This window comes from Myotis daubentonii, chromosome 18 (genome assembly GCF_963259705.1).
Source record: "Myotis daubentonii chromosome 18, mMyoDau2.1, whole genome shotgun sequence".
Taxonomy (NCBI): Eukaryota; Metazoa; Chordata; class Mammalia; order Chiroptera; family Vespertilionidae; genus Myotis; species Myotis daubentonii.
In genome coordinates, this window is record NC_081857.1 from 40719743 (window position 1) to 40744938 (window position 25196).

General features: G+C 41.7%; 1 protein-coding gene across 6 annotated transcripts; it reads right to left on the minus strand.

Moving 5' to 3' along the window:
• Positions 1–398: 398 nt before the first annotated feature.
• RNPC3 (RNA binding region (RNP1, RRM) containing 3) lies at positions 399–25159 on the minus strand. Of its 6 annotated transcripts, none has more exons than XR_009449808.1 (16): positions 24873–25159; positions 23493–23540; positions 22978–23096; positions 22197–22280; positions 21657–21768; positions 20623–20691; positions 19499–19641; positions 18930–19055; positions 18261–18409; positions 16962–17123; positions 16771–16865; positions 16616–16674; positions 14692–14824; positions 13928–13999; positions 11100–11173; positions 399–492 (listed from the first exon to the last, which is right to left on the minus strand). XR_009449808.1 is itself a non-coding variant. In XM_059673717.1 (15 exons), the coding sequence occupies exons 1-14, from the start codon at positions 25062–25064 to the stop codon at positions 13943–13945; spliced, it is 1548 nt and encodes a 515-aa protein (XP_059529700.1). In that variant the 5' UTR covers positions 25065–25159; the 3' UTR covers positions 10976–11173; positions 13928–13942. The 6 variants fall into 6 exon arrangements, 4 of the variants coding, with proteins under 4 accessions (XP_059529700.1, XP_059529701.1, XP_059529703.1 ...); XR_009449807.1 differs by having other exon boundaries at positions 11100–12974; XM_059673717.1 differs by lacking the exon at positions 399–492 and having other exon boundaries at positions 10976–11173.
• Between the last annotated feature and the right edge of the window lie 37 nt (positions 25160–25196).

Consider the following 25196-nt stretch of genomic DNA (forward strand, 5'->3'; position numbering starts at 1 on the left):
TTTCCATGGGATCTCATGTACAATTTTCTTAAAACAATACCCTGTCACCTAGGAGCCCTCCCTCTACCGAAAGAAAGGAGAAATGAAAGCAAGAAAAATGCACCTGAGATCAGGATAGTAAGTCACGCGGGAAGGTTAGAGAAGAGAAGGCAGACAGTCGAGTTTGCCTACAGTTCTCTGCAGGGAGCGCTGCCTTTTGAGTGAAGGTTTGGACGCATTTCAAATCTAAAGTGGACGTTTTGTGCTGGTGGACACTGAGACTTCAGATGCCAACAAACCTAAAATAGACTGTGACACTTTGACCTCTATCGAGTCATATGCCAGGAGCCACTTATTTCAAGACAAAAAGGGGGGAAGGGATTACAGGATACTAAAAAGAGCAAACTAAAATAACTTACCACATCAACTTCTGTAAGCCAGCAATCCCACAAATCCTCCGTTCAGTCTCTTATCAACGGTAAAAATTAAGAAAACAAACAGTTCTCTTTTTCTCTTCAGTTAAGGAAAAAATGTTGCATTTTAGACTTTATAAACTGCCCGTAATCCTCCTCCTTCCAGTCGTGGCTCTGAGGACCCTGCTGAGTTCTCCAAACCCACGTGGTACCCGGTCTAGCCTCAGCCCCACTGGCATCAGGCCAGGCCAGTCTCCTGAGCTTCCCTCCCTGTCCCCACCCCCTCCGCCCGCAGCCTCTCCTCACTCCTCTGCCAGGTTGCTTTCCTTTTGTCCTTCGTTTCTTTCTCTGAGCCTCTCCCAATCTCAACAACCCTTTCTTTTCTGAATGGTTTATATTAATCCATTGGGGGGAAAATGCTCAAACAAACAACACCCTTAAAGACAGATTAGAATATCGCTGTGTTACATGAGTTAAGTAACATAAGTGTGACTAGAATGTAAATGAAGTCTCTAAACCAGAAATCCAATTTTGAATGCAAGCTTTGCCATCGGCTCTGAGCCCGGAGGAAAACCATGAAGTCTGTACATGACATGTCGATCCTCATTTAGCAAATGGGAATCATGGTATATGTTAAATATTCAAAAATAACTACAGCTAGCAACACGCATCCAGTGCTGCTGGTGCCATTTCTGTGTATTATCGCTTTGCTTTCTCACGTGTGTAAATGCAAGAGAGAGCTATGCTCGTACCCGGTTTTAATTACTGAGACCACAGTGTGACCCCATAGTGAGCTTGTAACCAGTCCTATCAGCCTGTCACTGTGTGTCGCGAGTATTGTATGTGAAGGTATTTTGGAATCGGAATTTGCTTGGCTAGCAGTAGCTGTTAGACAGACGTGAGCAGAGCCGGGACGATGGGCCAGTACAGAAACTCACCGGGCAGAAAGCCCTGGGTGCCTAGCAAGGGGCAAAACTGGGCACGCGAGAACCCCCCCCCCCCACCGCCCCAGGGTGACCGATCCTCCCCTAGAGCAGCGGTCACTAACCTTTCGGACCTCGCAGACACCAGTGGTCCGCGGGCCACCAGTTGGCGACCGCTACCCTAGAGTGTGGCTGCCCACGTGGTTAGCACACCCTGACTTCATGGCACTGGTCATGCGGTTTAGACCCTGACCTTTCCTCCCTAGAGACAGCGGCTAGTCCTCATTGTATTTCAGCTCCAGGCTCAGAACAGCAGCAGCACCAGGGAAGCGATGCAGTGGCTGCCCCAGGAACAGCTACATGGCTAATGACCCTGCCCTGGTGCCGACCAATCAGGGGAGACCATGCCCTGAAAGAGCACACCTGGAAAGCTGATGAATATTCTATTCGACCCTCCTCTGAACCTCCCCTAAGGTTTCCACCCGCAAGAGGGAGAGACTCTGAGGACAAAGGAGCAAGCCTGTGCCACTCCCTCCTCTCCTTCCCCCACAGGCATGTATCTCCTAACCTCAGGGGACCCCATGAGACTTGCAACCAGGGGAGCAATGGGCAGCGGCAGCTTGTCCTGGGCTCACCCCAAGCCCGTGTCCAAGGTCCCTTTTCTCTGACTGCCCAGTGAGCCACAGCAGCCCGCCTCGGCGCTCTGTTGCTTCTGAGCCCTTCCTTGTTGCACTGTCCTAAGTATGTTCTTGCTGCCCTCGTGGACCCAGTACCCTTTGGCTCAGTGCTGTGGAGCCCTTCCCTCTCAATGGTCCCATCCCCCATCCCTTTTTCCTTAAATAAATTCATTTTTCTTTATTCACAGCCTGAGGTGGCTATTTAGCCTGCCCGACTTTCACCTTTCAGGAATACTATGTTTAGAAGATCGCAGAATGAGGGTTAGCCTCTTATTTTTTATTTCTTCAAATTTTCACTCTGAACAAAATTAACTCCCCTCTTAGGACTTGATCCATATGCACCCACAGAACGTTTTCTTGTTCATACTCGGTGCTCCTTCCCTCGGGGGAATTATACACTCCTGTCCTGTTGAGCTGGGGAGTGTCCATGTGACTTGCTCTGGCAGTGAAGTGCAAGCAGGAGGAATATGTTGGACTTAGAGGCCTCTTTGTCCTCTTTGTTAAATCTTGTGTCAAAATGGAGTTCTGTGGCCAACTGTGAAGTGGCTAAGATGTAGGGTCAGTGCCCTTGTTGACCGACGATGAACTTAACACATACGCGTGGTTACTATAAGCCACGGAGGATTTGTCGTTTTTGTTACTAACCTATTCCTTTCTGATACAACCATTAAGTTCCCTTATGCTCTTTGATTCAGAAGACATTCTATATGACATTTGCTTTCTCTTGGGATATAGGAAATCAAGGGTATGCATTTCTAGGAATATGTCCGTTTCATCTAGGTATCTAATTTGTTGGTGTAGAACACTTCATAGTACTCCTTATAATTTTTTCATTTCTGTAGACTATGCAGCAATGTCCCCACTTTCATTTCTGATTTTAGTAATTTGGGTCTTTTTCTCTTTGTCCATCTAGCTAAAGGTTTGTTAATTTTGTTGTTTCTTTCAGTCAACTTTTGGTTTGATTGATCTCTATTATTTTCTTTGTTTCATTGATCTCTACCCTGATCTTTATCATTTCCTTTCTTCTTCCAAGGTTGTCTCCTTACTTCTTCATTTTCTAGTTCCTTAAATTGCAAATTAGGTTATTGACTCGAGATCTTCATTATTTGTAAGTAATTATAACTGTCAAGTCTCCCCTTAGTACCACTGTCAATTCATCCCATTGTTTGGTACATTTTTTTGTTTTCAGTTAAATATTTTCTAATTTCCCACGTGATTTCCTCTTTGATGCATTGATTGTTCAAGAATGCATTCATTTCAATGGGAATGTGAATTTTCCAGCTTCCCTAGTTATTGAATTCTAGCTTAATCCCACTGAAAATTCTTTGAATACATTAAAAATACTTTGAATAATTAGTAGCTTGATATATAGCCTGTCCTGGAAAATGTCCCATGTGTACTTGACAAGAATGTGTATGGTGTTGTTCGGTAGGGTGTTCTGCGCATGTCCGTTGATTTATTATGTGAAGTCCTCCATTTCCTTCCTTATTTTCTCATTTTATCCCTTATGTGAGTGGGGTACTGATGTTTCCAACTATTATTATAGAAATATCTATTTCTCCCTTCAATTTTATCCATTTTGGCTTCATACATTTTGATGGTCTGTTCCATTTGCTCTATTGAAACTTTTATTAATACCTATTCTTTATTTTCTGTTGCAACCTTTTTTATTTAGTCTATTTTGTCTGTAAAACCACCCTGCTTTCTTTGCTTACTAACTGCATGTAACATTTTTTTTTCTATCCTTTCACTTTAAATCTATCTTTGTCCTTGGATCTAAGAGTCTTGTAGACAGCATATAGTTTGACCAGGTGTTTTTACTGAGTTTCCTAATATCTGTGTTTTAATAGAAGAGCAGTTAATTTACACTTAAAAATTATTGAAAAGGAGACTTAATTTTTGTCATTTTGCTTGTTTTCTATATGCATGAGAGCTTTTTGGTCTCTCATTTCCCAATTTAGTGTCTTACGTTTAGTTGTGTGTGTGTGGAGTTGTGTTATGGTTTTGTTTTTTTGTAGTGAAGTATTTAAATTACTTTCTCATTACTTTCTCATTTCCTTTTGTGTATATCCGGTAGCTGCTTTCTTTGTAGGTACCATGGAGTTCACATCCTTAAACTGTAACACTGTATTTGGAGTCTATGCAGCTTCACTTCAATAACACACCAGAACTGCACTGCAGCTCTCAGCCCACGTCTTTTCATTGTCGAAGTCCCCAAGTACACCTTCATACATGATGTGCCCCCACATCTTTGAAATGCCTCAGTCTCTTAAACTATGTGGAAAATGTGTGGAGTTACAAACCAGTTACAATACTGACTTATGGACTAATTTTTTTAATGTGTGCCTCTTAAATAATGTGGAAAACAACTCTCGTTAAAACCACTGTTACAGTAATCCTAGCTCTTGTAATTGCCCATTATTTCCTTTATTGGGATCTGAATTTCCCCAGATGGCTTGGAGTTGCTGTCTAGTGTCCATTCATTTCACGCTGCCAGAGTCCCTTAAGCATTTCTTCCAGTGCAGGTTTACTTGGGAATGTCTTATTTCTCTCTGAGTTTTGAAGAACAGTTTTGCTATGTATAGGGTTCCTTGTTGGTTTTCTTTTAGCACTTTGAATATATTAATTAGTCTACTGGCTTCTGATCAAGGTTTCAGATGAGAAATCTGATAATTTTATTGAGAATCCCTTGTATGTGACAATTCCTTTCTCTTGCTTGCTGCTTTCAAGATTCTGTCTTTTATAAAATTTAATTATATTGTTTCTCAGTGTGGGTCTCTGAATTCATCTACTTGAAATTTGTTGAGCTCCTTGATGTTCTATTTATGACTTTCATCAGATTTGAGAAGTTTTCAGCCATTATTTCTTCAAGTACTCTGTCCCTTTCTCTCTCCTTCAGGGACTCCTATAGTGCATAGCTTTAAAATGAGTCTTAAAATTAGGTAATCTAAGTCATTCAGTTTTGTTTTTCTCAAAATGTGCTAGTTATTCCAGTTCGTTCATTTTCCAAATAAATCTCAATCAGTTTAGCAACATCAACAATATAGAATTTTTGAATGGGAAAGAATAATTTTTTAGTCAACATTTTAATAATCATGACTCTACATATATACACACATACATACTAGAGGCCCAGTGCACGGATTCAGGATCCCTCAGCCTGGCCTGCACCCTCTCGCAATCCAGGACCCCTCGGGGGATGTAGCAGTGCGCCCAGCAGCAGGCGGCCAGGCAGGGAGGAGTCTGAGCCGGGGCCCGGCACCGCGCCACTGGCACTCATCCCGGCCGCTGCACCTGCCGCTGCTGCTCAGTAGCGCTGCTGTGGAGTCAGGAGCAGCTCTGGCCACAGCAGCTGCACTCACCAGCCATGAGCCCGGCTTCTGGCTGAGAAGAACTCCCCCTGTGGGAGCACACTGACTGCCAGGGGCAGCTCCTGCGTTGAGCGTCTGCCCTCTGGTGGTCAGTGCACGTCATAGCAACTGGTCGACCAAACATTAGGTTGTAATGGTCGCTTTGGCTGTGTGTGTGTGTGTGTGTGTATTTATAATTGATTTCAGAGAGGAAGGGAAAGGGAGACATAGAAACATCAATGATGAGAGAGAATCATTGATTGGCTGCCTTCTGCACACCCCACAATGGGGATTGAGCCCACAATTGTGGCATGTGCCCTGACCTGCAATTGAACCTGCTTCATACATAGGTTAACACACTGGCTGGACAATAATCATGAGTCTTTTGACATATGTACACATTATCTCTCTCCACTTATTTAAGTTTTCATTTAAAAATTTTTTTATAGAGTTTAGAGATAGGATGGGACAGGGGAAAGAAATATCAACTTATTGTTCCACTTATTTATACATTCATTGGTTGATTCTTATATGTGCCCTGACTGGGGATCAAACCCATGACCTTGGCGAATCAGGACAATGCTCTAACCACCTGTGCTACCCAGCTAGGACTTAGTTTTCATTTTTTATTATCAACTAGAGGCCCAGTGCACAAAATTCATGCAGGGCAGGGTCCCTAGTGGCTGTCAGCTGCCGGCCGGGGCCTTCCTTCGTTCTGCGCCACTCCCTGGTAGTCAGCACAGGTCATAGCAAGCGATCAAACTCCCTAGGAGACACTTTGCATATTAGGCTTTTATATATATAGATAATAATTGGTGGAGGGTTTTCACCATACAGGTTTAGTATGTATTTTAGATTTTAACTAATTATTTCCGCTTTGGTACTATTGCAAATGGTACTTTTAGAAAATTTTCAAAATGTAGTTGCTTATTGTTAGTATATAGATGTACATTTGATTTCTACACCTTTTAATTTTGCAGCCTTAACTCACTTATTAGTTGTAGGAACCTTTTAATTCCTTGGGATTTTCTACATGCCATTTCTGAATAGGGACAACTTAATTCTTTACGTCTGATTTGTATGGCTTTCCCCTGCTTATGCACTGGCTGTCAAGGAGATGTTGAATAGGGGTGGGGAGTGTGCACTTCCTTGCCTTTCTCTCATCTTAGGAGGAAAACATTCAGCCTTTAACCAGTATTAGCATAGCCATAGGTTTTGTAGACACTCTTTACCAAATTAAGGAAGCTCTTTCCTACTCCTGGTATTCTGAGTTTCTATGAATGGATGTTTAATTTTGTCAAATGCTTTCCCTTCCTTTATGCTTTTTCTTTACTCTGTTGACATGATGAATTACATGACTTTCAGAATTTGAACTAGTCTGAACTTCCTAAGATAAACTTCACTTGACCATGATGTATAATTCTATTTACATATTGTTGATCAACTTATTAACACTTTATTGAGGATTTACGCATCTGTACTCATTAGAAATAGGGATATTGTAGTTTTCTTGTACTTTGCCTGGTTTTAGTATCAAGATAATGCAGGACGCAGAAAATTAATTTGGAAGTGTTCGCTTCTATAGAATTGTTGGTTTTCATTTGCTGTTTAGCAGAATTTACTAGTGAAAATACCTAGACCATGAGCTTTCTTTGCAGGAAGAGTTTGAATTACGAAGTAAATTTATTAAATAGAAAAAGGATTGTTCAAGCTACCTACTTCTTGAATAAGCGTTGGTAGTTTTCACTTTCAAGAAATTGGTCCATATCATTGAAGTTGTCAAGTTTATAAAAACAAATTTGTTCAAATCCAGTATTATATTCTTACCATTTGGAGGAGGGGTGGGGGTTTCCTCTTATTTTTCTTTGCAATCTGGCTAGAACTAGTTTTGTTTACAATGATATTTCCTGTTTACAAGGTATTGGTTTGTGCTTATTACTGTTATTTCTTTTTCCTGCTTGCTCTGGGTTTAATTTATTCACTTTTTAGTTCCGTAAAGTAGAACATACACCATCAATCTGTCGTTTTTATTCTTTTCTAATATAAGCAAATTCCCTTAAAACACTTCTTTAGCTGTACCTCACAAATTTTTGTTGTATTTTCATTCATTCAAATTCAGTTATTTTCTAACTTCCCTTAAGAATGCTGCTTTGCTCTATATGTTATTTAGTGATGTGTTATTTAATATCCAGGAATTTGAAGTTTTCCTGTTACTTGATATCTGGTTTAATTTGGCTGAGGTCAAAGAACACTTTGTATTATGTTACTGTTTAATGGTACAGAACCACCTGTCTTCCAAACGATTAGCGATTATTTTGCTCTCCAGTGAGGGAGGAAGAAAAGTCTTCCTTTGATCACAGGACAGATACGCACACAGTGTACAAGCAGACAGACAGTGTGTTGTGATTTTAAAATTTCGTGTAGGTTGATTAAAAAAGTCTAAAAATTATCTTTGGGAGGGAGAGTAATTTTAAAAAACAGCTGAAAAACTGGTTTAGAGGTATGCCACTCTTGCGTTATTTTCGTTTTAGTTGTGATATATTTGTCATACAGAAAGATGTAATTTTAAAAAAAGACTCCATGTCCCAAGACCCAGATTTAAGACATGTTAACATTTTGCCAAAATATTCTTAAAACACCCTTTTTAAAGAAAAATACAATGCATGCAGCACTGCGCACTCCAACTTCATTCTCCTTTCATCTTTTTCTTCCACAGTGAGGCAGTCAGTGCCTCCATAAGTACATAGTTCTGTCTAAGCTCTGAAAAGTTTCAAGTAATAAAATAATCCGGGGCTCAGATTTTCTTCTGTATTCTGGGATTTTCAAGGACCCTGGTATATTAACTACCGGTAAGTGGTATACTGGTGCTGTCATAATTTTTCAAATAAAATACCTTATGTTGTCACACACCCTTCTCATTTCTAACTGATGTGCATTTTTAATAGATGCAATCCCCATTTCGATGTATGTTAGTCCTAGATGTTCTCAAGTCTTGTGTGACCTAACTTCCCCATGGCGTTAGAGCTCAGCTTGCTTGGTGCAGGGCCTCTGCTCCTGGCACTTCTTCCATGCTGGTGAGTCTCAGTTGTGTATCTGAGACACCCCCCCACCCCCCTGCTCTGTGACTGCTCTGCCGCTACACAGCTCGCTCCCACAAACGGCAGTTGCTCAAGTTCTTGGGATGGGAACTCTGTTCCTCCTAAGAAGCATCAGCTCTCTCTCTACGTGCCTAACACACTGGTCTGCTCTCATGTCACTGGATGATCCTCCTGAGTCACTGTTTCTGTTGTATGTGCATGAGTTAAGGGAATTAAATGGACCAGACAAAATGTCTTAACTCACAGTTGGAGTTTACTTACAAACTCCATTACTCACAGAAGGACCTATCTTCTTATGGGGTGGTGAACATCAAATTACTACATCTCAGCACTCAGCAGTGCCTGGTGAACATTAGGTGCGCATCAGCTATTGATTCTGTTCCCTTACTTCCGCTGAAAGCCTTAATATATTTTTTTTTAATTTTCTTTATTCATTTCAGAGGGGATGGAAGGAGGAGGGAGAGAGAGAAACGGCAATGATGAAAGAGAATCATTGATCGGCTGCCTCCTAAACGCTCCTCACTGGGGATTGAACCCACAACCCGGGCGTGTGCCCTTGACTGGAATCGAACCTGGGACCCTTTGGTCCCACGGTCGACGCCACTGAGCCACACTGGCTAGGGCCCTTAATATCTCTTGATATTGATTTTGAAGGAGTCTTATTTGCATAGTAAATACTTTCTGATTCACCTAAAACAGCAACCTGAATGCTCTGCCTTCTGTCTGATGACTGACTTACCAGGATGACGCTGACTCTGTTCATGTTGCTAACAGCCAGACTCCTTAAAGGGAACAAACACTCAAGGTGTCTCACTGCTTCACACTCCTCCGAGCCCTTGTAGAAGGCATAATGGAAAACCACCGCATGGCAATCAGAGTTTACATGTCAGATATTACTGTGTGTGTTCTGACTGCCCCACCGCCAGCCGTTCCCTGCCTCCCTCTCCTCATGCCTCCCTCCTCCCTGAAGCACAGTATTGAAACGAGACCAATTAATAACTCTACAGTAGCCTCTAAGTGTCCACGTGCAAGGGAGAGGCACACGTCTCTCACGCCGAGTCAAAAGCCAAGGATGAGTCAGCTCAGTGAGGAAGGCATATCCAAAGCCAAGACAGCCACAGGCTAGGCCTCCGGCCCCAGACAGACAGCTGAGTTGTGAAAGCAAAGGACAAGTTCTTGCAGGAAATTAGAAGTGTTACTCCAGCAAACACACAAATGATAATAAGAAAGCAGAACTGCCTTATTGCTGATAGGGAGGAAACTGTAATGGTCTGGATAGGATAAACCAGCCACAACCTAATTAAGGCAAAGCCTAATCCAGAGCCAGGCCCCAACGCCCGTCAGTGCTAAGGTGAGGAAGCGGCAGGAGCAAGTCTGAAGCTGGTGGAGACTGGTCATGCGGTTTAAGGAAAGACGCCGTCTCCACAACACAGAAGGGCAGGTGAAGCAGCGGTGCTGATGCAGAAGCTGCAAGTCAGCCAGGAAGCCAGCCAAGATCATGGTGGAGGTGGCCACACGCGACAGCAGGCTTCAGTGAGAGAAGAGTGACATTGGAAGCAGATGCCACTGGGACTTTCAGGGCTGGACAGGAGAGGTCAATGCCTGGCTCAAAGCGTCAAAGGACAGGCTGACTCTCTCCTTAGGGGCTGATGCAGCTGTGACTTTCAGGTGAAGCCTGTGCACATTCACCATTCTGAAAGTCCCTGGGCACTTAAGGACTATGCTCAATCTACTCTGCCGGGCTCTAAAAATGGCACAGCACATCTCTCTACATGGCTGACTAAACATTTTAAGCCTATTGTTGAGGCCTACTGCTCAGTAGAAAAGATTACTTTCAAAATATTACCGTTTATTAATAATCAATGTAAGACCCCCCCCCCCCAAAAAAATGACTCACTGTAGGCTCAGACTATGGTAGCATTTTTTTTAAACAATAAAGGATTTGTAAATTAAGGTGTGTGCATTGTGGTTTTTAGACATAATGCTATCTCATATTTAATAGGCTACAGTATAAACATAACTTTTATAGGCACTGGGCAATCAAAAAAATGTGACTCGCTTTATTGTGCTGATCTCGAACCAAACTGTAATATCTGTGAGATACGCCTGTATATGAAAGTGTTCCTACTTACCTACAGCTGAAACTAATTTCACCAAGGGAAGGGAATTTTATATGGGAAACATTTTTACCTTTTGAATAATATTCTAATTAGATTATAGGGGCACAAAAATCAAAGACTAAACAAATTCCCTAAACTGGAAACACACACACACACACACACACACAAACATACACACACACACAAATAAACAAACAAAAAACTCATAGCCAGACAAACAAAACTCCTAAAAGAATTACAAGAAATAAGATCACTATTAAAGAAAATTTTGCAAGTAAGAGCACTGGTATGCAGGTAGGAGTTAAAAAGGGGCATTATTTATAATATTAAAATACAATTTAATTTAATATTGTAAAACCACCTTAATAAAATCATACTTTCCTAGCTATGTAAAATATTAAAATTAAGAATACTATTTTAGTGAAAAAATAATTTATTATATAGAAAGCTGATTAAAATACACATAATATATGTCCAATAAACTAATTTAAGTGCATATACACTTAATTTTTAAATACACTTTAAAAGCTGTTACGCACAGTTCCATAGCCCAGGTGGTCAATTTCTTCTCAGAGGTGCAAAACACGGGAAAGACATGGAATTCAAAAGGAACCTAAAATACCATAAAAATTAATTGAAAGCAGTAATGAGTATAAAACAGTTCATTAGTTTAAAAATAAATAAAAGCTAAAATACTTATATTTAGAAAATTAGTGAATCATGTCAGTACATTTTGTCTAAAAACAACTTATAAAGAAAGTGATTTATAACATTAAAAAATATAGCATTTAACTCCCTATAGGGAAAAAAAAGTAATTTCAGTATCTATAATTCTTTGCACTCTTAGGATGATAGTGATTATCAACAGATTTTTGAACTGTTTTCACAGGACTAAGAGTAGCAGGATTTGCAAGAAGGAAATGTACAGGCACCAACCAAACTTTATTTTCCTACCTAGAAAGGTAGATGGGTAGGTGACATTAGGTACCTAACCATTTTAATCTCACAAAGTTGGACCCAAACTGCAGTCCTTATAACTATACTAAGGGAAGGGATCTTTTCAATGAGATTCTTCGTTGATTCCGAGATATGACTTATTAGTTCTGGGACCCAGTTCAGAAATCTCAGTCTAAAAATCCTTCCTAGGTGGTTCTCAACCTTGGTTGCATGTTAGAGTCTGAACTTTGGGAGTTCTGAAAAATCCCAGAATCTATGGTGCACACCTGATCGACAAGTCAAAACTCTGGGGGAGGAACCAAGGCATCAGATTTTTTTAGTGTGTCTTTTTTAAAAATCAATACATTAAAAGTCTCCCAGGTTATTTCAATGTGCAATTAAGTCTGAGACCCAGTTCTGAGTAATCCTGGTCATGAACTAGTCTGGAAACCACTGTTCTGACATATCCACCGGACTGTTTCTTTCCATTTAATGTGCTACCCTGAGTCAACATTCTGTCTTCCAGCTGATACACTTTTCCTATTTCTTCTTGCTTTAAGAGGAAAAAGATATTCCTACTTGCTGTCTGTCTCAAAGGAAATTTCAATAACACTTTAAAGGTGAGGTCTGCTACTCTTATTTGGAATTTACATAGGAATCTAGTTATGCTATTTTTTAACTTGCTAATATTTTTTAATATTTGAATTCTTAAAATATTAAAAGAAAAAACCTTTCCCCAAATGTTACAACACGTCATATAGAAAACCTGACTAAATCTATATATATAAAGTCCGAAGCGACCGGCCGACTGGCCAGTAACTATGATGCGCACTGACGAGGGGCAGATGCTCAATGCAGGAGCTGCTAAGCTGCAGTCACTTGGCAGCAGTGGTTCTCCGGTGATGGACCCAGAACCAGAGAGGAGGGAGCCCGGTTCTGGGGTGAGTCATCCAAGAACCGCCCTCTTGCAATCTGAGACCCCTCGGGGGATGTTGGAGAGCCAGTTTTGGCCTGATCCCCGCAGGCCAGGCAGAGGGACCCCCCCCACTGGTGCACGAATCCGTGCACCAGGCCTCTAGTATGTCATAAAACAGAACACGTTACTGAATTTGGTCTAGAAATTACATAAATGAAGAAAAAGGGCTAAATTCTGTAATAAAGTAAATGCATACATTCTACAAGTAAATAATTTGACCTGATTCACTAACTTTCCCTGAAAAAATTACGTAACCTAAAGGAAAGTCTAGAAAATTTAGCAGCACATCTAAACAAACCCATATAAGATTTATTCAATCAACACTGATATTTAGAAATATTTCTTTTAAGTCGCAAAAAGTATTGCTTATTCTGGACCAATGGGTGGGAGGGACAAAATATTTCTAAGAAAAATAAAAAACAAAAGTACTGCCCCCAAAAGGATACGAGAAAGGATACGCTTTGCATGACAGTATTACAGCGGTATTTACGCAGGAGTGCTTCTAAAGAAGAACAGCGGGATGCAGTTTAATTTCTTCTCATTTCCACATGAAGTTTACATTTAAATGATTTTTTAAAAACCCACACTACATATTGTTTCTTGTTAACTGTTCCACTAAGGCATTTGTAGGACTTCTGACTACATCACTATAGATGTTTTAAGACAAAATTCAAATATTTAAGGTATCCCATAAAAGGAATAAACATGAAGCAAAATTTTCTCTACGTTAAATAAGTCTTTCAGCTTAACAACAGTAATTTTGACTCATTTACTTCATCTTCTTCCAGTGTACAAAGGCAGAAATATTCTAAATAAAATAAAAAAGGATCTATTTCCATTCATTTTTCTTTCATCAATGTAACACAACTTTAAAGTTGGAAATGTAATTCTACCATTTTTAATAAAATTACTTGAGTGTGCATTAGAATTACATATTTGAAAAACAAAGATTTCACTCCACAAAAGACATGTATATATTCTCTGAAGCGTTCAATTAGTAATTATAATGCAAATGCGCAGGCCCACCAAGGATGACTGGTTTGTCCTGGCTTGGCCCACACACCCCTTCACAGAAAAACTGGGGGTCAGGAGGGGGAGGAGAGCTGGCTTCCTGGTTTCCAAGGTCCCCACCCCAGACTCCTGAACAGGAACTCTGGCAATCTGACACCCTCCCCTTATAAAACCCATTTCCCAGTATGACTTTCATATACAAATAGGCTTTATTCTGCAGTTACCACTTCGAAGTTGAATGAGAATTAACAGCACAGTTAGACAGAGACAGGGATGGACAGGTGGATGCGTGGAGCTAAGGGCTCTCACTGGAGTTACTGCTCTACCAGCTCCGAGTGGTAGGCAGGGGTGACGGGCGGGGAAACCACAGGACCCTCCTCCAGAAGCGTTTGTGGCAGAATCTCAGAAAGTCTTCTCCTTCCACCTATTCATAGCCACACTTACCTTTACCAATTTGTATCACTTTCTTTTTCCTTCTTTAGAATCTTGTTTTGGTCTAGCAGATCGAGCAAACTGCTAATATTTAAAAATTAAGGTTTCCTTTACAAACATGGAAGCAATCTTTTCTAATTATCAAGAACTTTCTAATTCAGGGCAGAAGCAGAGTTTTTGAATTTATCTTTTATATTTATTTTTATACTCTCAGACATCTGTTAAATATGTTTTATCTACCTGCTGTCCACGATTTGGGGGAGAAGTAAAAAATGTACCTTTTGTCTCCAGTCAGTATCTTCCACACCTAGACCTTCATCTATCCCGCTGATTAATAACTTGCAACTATATTCACTACTAAAAGCAGGGTGATTAATCAATGGTATATTCTGTTTATTAAAATTCTTAAATGCAAATATGAATTACAGTACAATAAAATATAAGATAAAATTACAATGAACTGTATCTCGTTCATGACCCTAAAGGAATTTCGGGGGACTGCAGGCTGAGGCTCAGCGTGCACACACTGTTGGGCTGTGTAAGAGATAGGTTTAGACTTGGCTACATTTTAATAACCTCATGCTGCTGCTGAGGTTCCTTCATCTCCAATAATAAACACTTCATCTAAACACTCATCTCTCTCAGCTAAGTACGTCTGTGACTGAGTACCTCCAGTTAGAATGTCAGTTGTTAAGTCTTCTAAAGGTTGATAAAAATCAGTTTCAACTATACTCTTCTAAAAACTAGTGTTTGGAACAGACAGGTTAAAAGGATACGACCACCATAGGTTTTCCAAAAAGAACATATCCGTTAGCTTCCTTCAAGGCCTTTGCTGCTGCTTTCTCGTTCGGGAGCCCAATGAAGGCCTGTCCTTTCATGCGGCCCTCCTTCATCAGGCGGATGTCAAACCTGAAGGTGGGAAGAACCATGGTGACCAAATGAATGGAAATGTTGCTATTTCAGTGTGAAAACAGCTATACAACCTCGTTAGCACATCGATTCCTCAGGCTTCCTAACACTGTGTTTTGTAGTCAGTTCTAAAATTGATTCTGTGAGTAGACAATAGAAGTTTGAGGATGTGCTTACATATATTTTTTAGCTATCTTAAATGTATTTATGTGATTTTAAAATTATCTTACTAGCAATTATGAAGCACATTTCTTAAGTTGTTACGTCATATCTCTATTTTTTAAAAATTCCATGCAACCAATTCAATACTATTACTCAAGAGACAAAAAACAACTATATGACCAAGAACAGAAGGGCTGATCATGACCCCAGAAAAAGAACAGGATTTCAGAGCAGGAAGAGATGTTACTAATCACCGAGTCAAAACCACGGATGTCCACAGAGACTGTGGCTTCTTCACTGTTGTTATACTGAGCTCAAGCCAGAGCTTGGAATATGAAACAGATGTGTTATTCCTAGTGTAGAGTTCCACTCTTCAATAGTGTATTTTTTTTAACATTTTGGACACAAAGCTATATTGGAGACTCCTTAGAAAAAGCAGATTATAACTTGTAACTAAAGTACTGCTTGCCATTTAGAGAGTCTATAGGACTAGGAAAATCATATAAAGCATAAAAAATGCAGTGAGATTTTAAAATTCACATGACTAAGTCCCATGAAGAACAATTATTAATCTGCCATTTTGTCGGGTACAACTTTCTCCATATAGAATTATTTTCCCCATGAAACTCTAATTGCAGGCAATCCTGGAAATAGAAGGAAAGAATGTATACACACATCTGTACATATCGATGTACATAAAGTATTTACTTATTTATGTTTCTTACCATCATGATTTAAAGGCAGCAACAAGAAAAAGGACCGGCAAGAAAACCTTCTGATATTCTAATAAGAAAAGGCATCGGGGACTAATGCATATAATGGAGAATGTTAAGATCTGTGCATACCTATCTAAAAAGGTATACAAGGCCAGACCAGACTTGAAAAGTGCTGGTTGCTCAAGAAGTTTAAAACAAAATTAACCAGTTGAGAAGTCTCTCTCCTCACCTCTTCTGCTTCTAGTTTACATGGCCAACACAACAGCCTTACGTACTTAGGAGCCAACTATTATGGAATTTCAAAGAATAAAATTCTAACTGCAAGCATTAGCTTTTATGTCATTTACTAAGCCTATCCCCCCGAGACGCTCTCATAGGAGCCTTGCCTGACTCAGCCCAATTCAGAGAAGTGACTGCCAGGGGGAGAGTGAGAAACTGCCTGACGCTGTGGGCCACCGGGCGAGGCACCGACAGTTTCCAGGGGGACTGGGCACCAGCAGCTCGGCACCATTCCTGAGCTCTTAGGAATGCAAACCCACAGGCGCCGCCTCCGTCTGGAAACCCAGACTCTGGGGAGGGACCCAGACTCTCAGGTGATTCCTGTGCCGGGGAACCTCTGCTTTGGGATCCACGTTTCTGATGAGGCTGCTTCTCTAAGTACATTTTACCAGAACTTGGCCACCAACAGTTTTATGTATTGTTTGTGGCCGCTTTCATGCTCCGAACGCGGCCCTGAGCTGCTGCAACCGGGACCATGTGGCCTGCACTGAGGTGAAACCATGGATGTTTACGACCTGCCCACCTGCAAAGAAGCCTGCAGACTCCGCTTCTCACTAAAGGACAAGTGCTGGGATGAACCAGGGTTACTCCCTACAGGTGAGAAGAAAACTCTGCGGATAGGACGGCCACTTACATTATCCGCTGTGTTTCTGATGAGAAGTCAACATATCTTCCAAAAATAAATTTAAGGTCCTAGAATTTCAATAAGGAAAAAAAAAACAAGTAAGGAAGTCCAGCCAAAAAAATAAATAGTAAAATAATAAACTGTATTTACAAACTTTGACTTACCTTTTCTTGAACATGTTTAGCTAAATTCTTTACATAAATCCTACAGTTTGGTTCACCGGGTTCATAACTTCTGAAAACCGAAAGCGTTTCCATTTCTTATTTAAAAACAAAACAAGGAAGTAAAGTTAAGATATTTTACATCCATTTTAAAGCCTCAGAGGGAGCAAGGCCGGTCCATGTCCTGGAATTACCTTCTCTAGAGACCCGGCCCTTCTCCAGCTCCCGCCTGGAGATGCACTCGGACGGCGTCTCGTCAGAGTCTTCCTTACTCTCCTCGGCGACGCTCGGGTTAGGTTTGGGGAAGATCTTTCCAAATCCCACAGTGGACGCATCACCTTGGGCAGCAGGTAAATCTAAGGGTTAAGGTCAACAGGAGCCATTGAGAATCCCTCCTTTCAAGACGTTCTGTTTTCCACTTTGAATTGTCAGGACGGCTTTGGCACTAAGCCCTCTGGTGTTTTTCTCGGACTTTAGAACAGGCAGGCAAAGTCTGTCAAGGTTCAAACAGCAAGTATTTCGGGGCTTGCCGGAGTACGCAGGTCTTCATAAGGTACAAAACCTGTACTAAGAGAACTGGCGCCTGCAGGCATCTACGCACAAGATGGTCACACCGCTGTTTCCTAACCAGCACTGCGATTGTACCAACAGAACCACCGCACATCACACTTCATGAACCACGAAAAAATAAATCAGCGTAAGAACCCTTCTAGCGCATTTCCAGTGCAGACATCAGTACAAGCCAGACTCCGGTGCACCCTGCAGTCCATTACTTGCAACAGGCAATGTGACATTCCCGTCGGCAGCACCAGTGCTGATTGTGTAAGAAAGGTGACACTGGACAGTATCCCATGGTACCGAGGATGCCCTGATGGCACAGTTTACGTATAGTTCACAAATACTCAGAGAGAAACGTTGCGTATAGAATATGACTCTAACACAAACGCTGACTGAGAAACATGTTTACATCGCATTTAAAAACTATGCTAAGCGAATAAGCCAGTCAGAGAAAGATAAATTATCACATGATCTCACTCATTTGTGGAATATAATGAACAACATAAACTGATGAACAAAAACAGATCCAGAGACAGAGAAGCATTGATCAGACCGTCAAACCTCAGAGAGAAGGTAGGGGAGGGTGGGGGTTAGGGAGAGAGATCAACCAAAGGACTTGTATATGCATGCATATAAGCCTAACCAATGAACAGAGACACCAGGGGGGTGAGGGCATGAGTGTGTGTGTATAGGGGGGTGGGGGTGTAATGGGGGGGATAAGGACACATATGTAATACCTTAATCAATAAATAAAACAAATAAAAGAGACCTGACCTGGGATGTTGAACCATAAACAGATGATATATTATAGAACTGTGCCCCTGAAACCTATATAATTGTATTAACCAATGGCTCCCCAGTAAATGCAATAAAAAAATAAAGAGCATTCCTTTATACGGAATAGAAAAAAAGAAATAGAACTAGAACGTGCTTACCAGGATTTTGTTCTTCAAAATCATCTTCCTTTTCTAACTCTTTCTTAAATGCAGCCGGCATGTTGGTGGATATATGGAACTCAATCTTTTTATTCCCGACCGGCTGTGGTTGATCGAATACATCCGACGGGGACAGCACCGGGTGTACACTGCAGGTCACAATCACAGCGTTACTTTGCAACCATAAAGAATGCTCCCGGGAAAACACTATTTTGTGTTTGTTGTACTTTTAAAAAGCTAACACTGATAAAGCATGCACCACTCCAGGCATTTCACAAAGTACAACTTCCATTAACTACTTCGGTAAAGCCTGACACATGTTCTCCTGTAAGTCCTATTAAGGTCCTTGTTTAGACAGATTGCATAGAGTCCCACAGCAAGTAACGGGGACAGTACGTGAGGACTACTAATAAAAAAAGGGAAAAAAAGATTTTAACAAATGCCTTTCTCAATTTATGAAGTTATGAGCTCAAGGGAAGTTGACATAGTAGAAAAGTTCCATGAAATTAAAATTGCAATTAAGAGTAAATGAATCTGATTAAGATACTGAAATACATAGAACTCCATGGCAAACAGACATCTCTGCCACAACAATTTTTTAAAAATGTGAGTTCCACAAGCAGACTAGCACCTACAGAGCCCTTGTTCCATAATCCAAAACAGAACTACCTGTGAGAGACGGGAGCAGGTGTGGTCAGCATGTCCTTTATCTTCCGCCTTTTTCTCACATGGCGCTGTCTTGTTGCTTTTGGTCTTTTGGGCTGAAGATTTGCCAATTCCATTAGTTTGGCCATTCTGCCGTGGAGAAGGGAAAGGCAAAAATTATTTCCATAAACCAAAAGGTTGCCAGTTCGATTCCTGGTTGGGGCGAGTACAGGAGGCAACTAACTGATCGATGTTTCTCTCTCACATCAATGTTTCTCTCTCTCTCTCTCTCTCTCTCTCTCTCTCTCTCTCTCTCTCTCTCTCCCCCTCCCTCCCTCCCTCCCTTCCTCCCTCCTCCCACCCCTTCTTCTCTCTAAAAAAATTTTTTTAAAAAATCAATGAACATGTCTTTGGGTGAAACTAAAAAAATAGTGTATAACTACTATATGCTCGAGGGGTTGGTGCTGGGGATAAACAAATTCTAATGTCCCCAAGTTACCAAGAATTACAGTGAAATTCAGAAGAGCAAGAGAATCTCCTCTCATGGAATGTGTCTCTTCGAATCTAAACAAGCATGATATGACGTCACGGACCTCTGTCGGTCTTCCTCATCGCTGCTTTCATATTCGGACTCTTTACTAGATAAGTCCTCGTCCTCGTCCGGCAACGGCGGTTCCTCCGGGCGCCGAGGAGACACAGGTGGTAGAGGGGCGTGTAACGGCACATAGTCTTCATACTAAACAATAACAAAACCAGTGATGTTTCCAGAACACATAAACCACTCCATTCGATGCATGACTCTCATCTCTGTAGCTCATGCTATTCTGACACACTCCACACACACGGAGGGACACCTGTGTGGCAGACGGCTAGCTGAGCAAACACGTGCTTCTTCCTGGGCACCTGGCATACACCTTCAAGAATCTCTACCTAAAGGTGTATGCTAAAGTAACCAAGTATTTCCAAACTCCCCTGGCAGTTAGAGTTCACCAGGAAAATGTTTTGGCCAATGAAGGGTTGGCATGAAAACCCTCCACACGTGAAATTCTCTTCCTTCTTGCTTGGCAGGCTGCACGGCACAGTGGGGCCGAGGTCGGTTGAATGACTCAGTAGGGCAGAGCATCATGCTGCACCATTTTTGGAATGAACTTGACATGAGCAAGAAGTAGCTTATATTGCATCAAGTGACTAAGACTTGAGTTTGTTAACTGCAGTTGGCATAAGCTTAACATCCTTGCACTGAGCCAGGCACTGCGGTGGCGGGAAAATTTTCTACTTAAATGTCAGCCCTGAATAATTTCTCATTGAGGTTATCTGAAAAAGGACTGTGGCAAAATAACAGCCAGAATTATTCCACAGCACACAAAGCCTTTTACCTGAATTCCTGATAAATGTGCATAGCAAACTCTAATGAAAGTATTAGCAACCTTTCTTCTGCAAAGAAAGCTCTATGTGCCACAAAACCGCAGCAGGGGGTGAGATAAGGAAGTCGGCTCCAGGTAATTATCCTGGAGGGGGGGTGGGGGGGCAGGCTGCTCTGGATGGAAGGGCTAACAGCTTTGCATTCTCCACATGACCCTCATCTCCATCACAGTGACTCTACCTGCTCCTCAGTTTCAGGGCACAGGAGGCCAAGGGCATCTGTAGCATTTAGTCTCAACGATCCCACCCCTGCAGGAGCATTTTTGAATCTTGAAAATTCTAAGAGCTTTCTTACCATGGGAGGTCGTGCAGTGATTGGTCCAAAAGGTGTGGGCAAATTCATTTTATTCATAAGATGAAGCACCTTAAATGGTAAAGCATTTAGAACCGCTTAGTAAAATGGTGATCAGCTCACGTTTTATGTACTTAAAAACTCTGCGATGACACTACTGATGGATGTGGTGCAGAGGCCGGCAGACCTCTCACCTTCATGACCCCAGGACAGGCTGGAACAAGCCTTGGCGTATCTCAGGTTAGCCTTCCTAAATTTTTGTCAGTTCTGCAAACGTTAATCTCATTATTACAATACAAAACCTTCTGACACACTATTTCTCCCTTGATTATTGTAAAATTAGGAAACAAGTAAAATAACAAAATCAACATTATCTACATTCTGTACTTCAAAACGTTTCCTATTATCATCAATACTTTCAAACCTTTGCCAAGGGGTCAACTATGTCCTTTTCTTTAAGAAAGAATCTCTACTTAAAGGTGTATGCTAACGTAGCCAAGAATTACCAGAAACTGCATTTCCCAAATTACTTTGTGTTTATTAGTATTAATACCAAATATAATGGGCTGCTTATGCCATAGTCTATAAAAGCCTGTACCTGGAGGCAGTAATATTTCATTACCGTTTGAAATGGACGGAATGTCTGTGATGCACCCCACCCCCCAATTCACATGCTGAATCCTGACCCCCAATGTGCAGGTATTAGGAGGTGGGGGGAAGGGATGGGGCTTTGGGAAGTAATTAGGTCGTATGCCAGGCCATCTGCCACCTGAAGAGGGCCACCAGAACCCCGCCTCGCTGGCACCCTGACCTCGAACTCCCAGACGTGAGAAATCATTTTCTGTTTTTAAGCCGTCTACTCGGTGGCAGTTCCAGAAGACTGCACTGAGGATGACATCTGTAAGCTACTGTACTGTCACTGCCTGTCGGAATTAGTCTAGTTGTACTGTGTGGAAAACTCTGAGAACTGGCATGGCAAATAGAACGCCAGCTTCCTCATGCATTCCCGTGGGGAAAGCGGGTTTTACTCTACGCACCTGGACGTAGAACTTGGGCACGCTTGCCAGGGCGTTCACTATGTTGGCGAGGATGGTGCTGGACGGCGGGGGGTACATGTACTTGAGGCAGGAGTCCAGAGGAAACGTCAGCCTAGAAAAGTATTTAAAATGCTCACTGTGTTCCACTGAGCTTCATGGCAATAACTCGTTTTAGATAATCTGGTAACAGAAAGAACCGACCCAGTAATTCAGGAGTCTAGGGTTGCTGGGGCCTAATAGACCCAAACAAGCCCATTTAGGAAGAAAGCTGCCTTCTGGCCGCATTACAGAAAATAAGACTTTCCTTATCAGACCTTATCTCGTAGCTCTGAACATTCTAATGGAACCAAATTCAGTGACCAGTTCTTACAGCTCAAAATATTTAATCGACAGACTAAAAATAGACATGACCAAATATCCCTTTTGAATAAATTATCTGATTATAGTATACACACACACACACACACACACACACACACACACACACACACAGAACAACAAAATTAAAAGAACAACAAAATACAAAGAAAAAGCGCTAACCCGTGGTTTGGTGCAATCCCATTTTCTATCGTCAAACAACCAAGTTCTTTCTTTTCCTTATCATCTTCCACAGGCTCCTCAGACCTAGGACACACAGAATCAAAGCTGATCTTAACTTTAGAAACAGAATGAAAAAGTACATACAGAAAAAAAATTATCTTTTCACACATAGCACGATGAAAACTGTTCCATAATAAATAAAATGTTCAGATACTGTCCACGACATGCGACATTTCATTTACTCTTCACTGAAACCCTAGGAAGACGGTGTGGTAAATCTCACTGAAGACTGAAAACCCCTGACATTTACATGCTGTACAACAGTGATGCTCCAATTTCTCTAATTGCATTGCTCTCCTCCCCCAATTTCTAACTTAGCAGACCGGGTTAAGGCCCCAAAACCTGTATGCCAGTCAAGATCCTAGAGGAAGCAGCTGGTCCAGGGACTACTAGTCTTTGAGAACCACTGGTGTAAAGCTTATTTGTAAAGGTTATATAACTTACAAAGAGCTATAACTAGAAAGCAAATACTAGTCTTCGATTGCAAAAGCCATACCTATGCATGACACCCACGGTCTGTAATACAACAGACTTTATGCTAATTACCTTCCCTCCACTTAAAGGTGAATGTTGTTAACGGTACTCTCTTCCCACTTCACATTAATTCCTAATATTAAATCAACCCCTAATGCATGACTAGAAACAAAAATACGTTGTTTTAATGTATTACATTCAATTAGAGAAACGTATCAATGTGAGGAAAACCCAACTGTCTACGCACCTTTTCTTTTTGTCTGTGCCTGAAGAGGGACATGGGGAATGAACTTCATCTTGCTCTTTTGCAAATTCAACAACTAAAGTGTGACCTAGAAGTTTCAGCTGGTGGAGTCTTGTCAGTGCCTTCAGTTGGAAGAGAAGAATAAGAAATCGGATAACTGCACCAACAGTGATTTGTTAGAGACCATCTGCATCCACACATGTTCTTTGTTAATGCTGTTACCACTTCTTTGGCTATTTCTTACCCATTTCTCATTTCACGCTGCCTAGCCTTTCTGACTGGCTTCCTATCATTTAGCAAAATTAAAATCTCATTAAATCCAGCACATAGTTAATCTACTGTTCTTAGATCCCAATACCTAACCTCTGGGTGAGATCTGCCAACTGACAGTCCAAGGTAGCCTGGGGAGCCAAATCTTGAAATGCAAACCCTTTTGCTTTTTAAAACTATAGTTTATGTGTTATTTTTGAACCAAGACTGGATAATTGTTAACTTTGATAGTAAAGAAAAAGTCCCACCTTTACAGCTGCTTTTTCATTAGGGAAAGTAGCAAACGCTGTATGTTTCTGAAAAAGAATTAAGGCACAAAAATTATTTTGAATATAATTTCAGGTGTTCATAAGGAAGTCTGACATTTTACCAGTTAGTAGTGATTTGACACATTAATAAAATCTTGGAAAAGAATGAAAAATCAATATCACTTTAACTGATTACTGCTAATTTCTCACACACACACACACACACACACACACACACATCCGTCAAATAGTTCAACAGATCAAAAGTTTAAAAACTTCTATACCCGAAGGACTATCCTTAAATTATCCAAAAATATAAAATATCTGCTATTTTATAATACATATAAAGATCTTAAACTTTATACACCCAAATGCAGAGTTTAAAAATGTTCATAAGGAAGAAAATTCCTTGAGTGCATGTTTCCTGTGGGCTTTATCTTTGTAATAAGGGTTCAAAGGAAGAACTCTATGTTAAAATATAAATTACATGAAGTCGAAAGAAAATAAACTATTATGCTAAGAAAGAGTTCTTGCCTACAGCATTTAAAGTTGCTTGAGTAAATTGTTATTTTGTCTCATCTGATCCCAGATGACTTGATTAAATGCACTTAAACTGAACCACTTAGAATATTCGTATCTGCTGGTTCACAGCAGGTCCTGGAACAATGCATGTCATTTTGTTCAAAGTCCGCTCCTTCCTAAGTTGATGAGCTGCCTCGGGAACTTGATTACCTCTCGTTTCCATCAGTCAGCCTGTGGTAAAACCAGGTTCCTTGTATGTCCTTTTGCTTAACGTTGCAGAACCTATCGATGACATTGAGGACTTACGGTACCTGACACTTGGGCCAAACTGGTCTTTTTTCACTAATCCTCAACCCTGGCTGCGTATCAGAATCCTAGCGGCCCTGTAGCTCCACGGGTGACTTGCCCCAAAGACCACCTTGCGGAAACTTAGCGCCTTCCTCTTCTAATGCAGACAAGTCCAGCTAAAACGTCGTCAGGTATAAAAGCAACGAAATGGGAATTCTGTAACTCGTTCTCTCCGATTTCCTATGTCAGTTTCTCCTCTCTGTTCATGGACTGTCTTATGAGTGGCTTGTAAATGAACCAACATTTTTTTAAGTCCTTCTTCCCTGTTTCCGAGAGCACGGAGCCTGGGAGGAACACCCCCATCTTCCGAGGCGTTTGGGGACCCCGGGATGGGTACCTAACTAAGCCGCGACCCCTCCTTCAGCCTCGCCGTCCCCAGCTCCCTGTCCCGCGGCGCTGTCACCGATCCAGGCTTCCGCCCATCAAAGCGCCGCGGGACCCGCGGGAGATGGGGATGGGAGAGAGGGGAGCCCCGCGCCGCGAGCGCCTGTCCCCACGCGAGCGCCTTACCAGTCGCCCCTTATCGGACAGGACGCGCACGGACTGCGCCCCGAAATACTTAAGCAAGTCCTCTTTCTCCTCCGCGGTCAGCTCGGCCGGCAGGTGCCTCACGAGGAGGGTTCGGTCGCCCCGCGGCGGGGACAGCGAAGCGGAGCTCGGGCATCCTCTGGCCGCGGGCAGCGGCTGCTCGGGGGCCGCCATGGGCCCCGGAGAAGGACCGACCGGCACGCGGAGTGGCCCACAGCAGCGAAACGCAAGCTGAGATCAATGGCAAGTTTTCCGCCTCGCGCGAAGGATTCTGGTAGCACGGAAATACCGCGAGAGGTGGTCGCC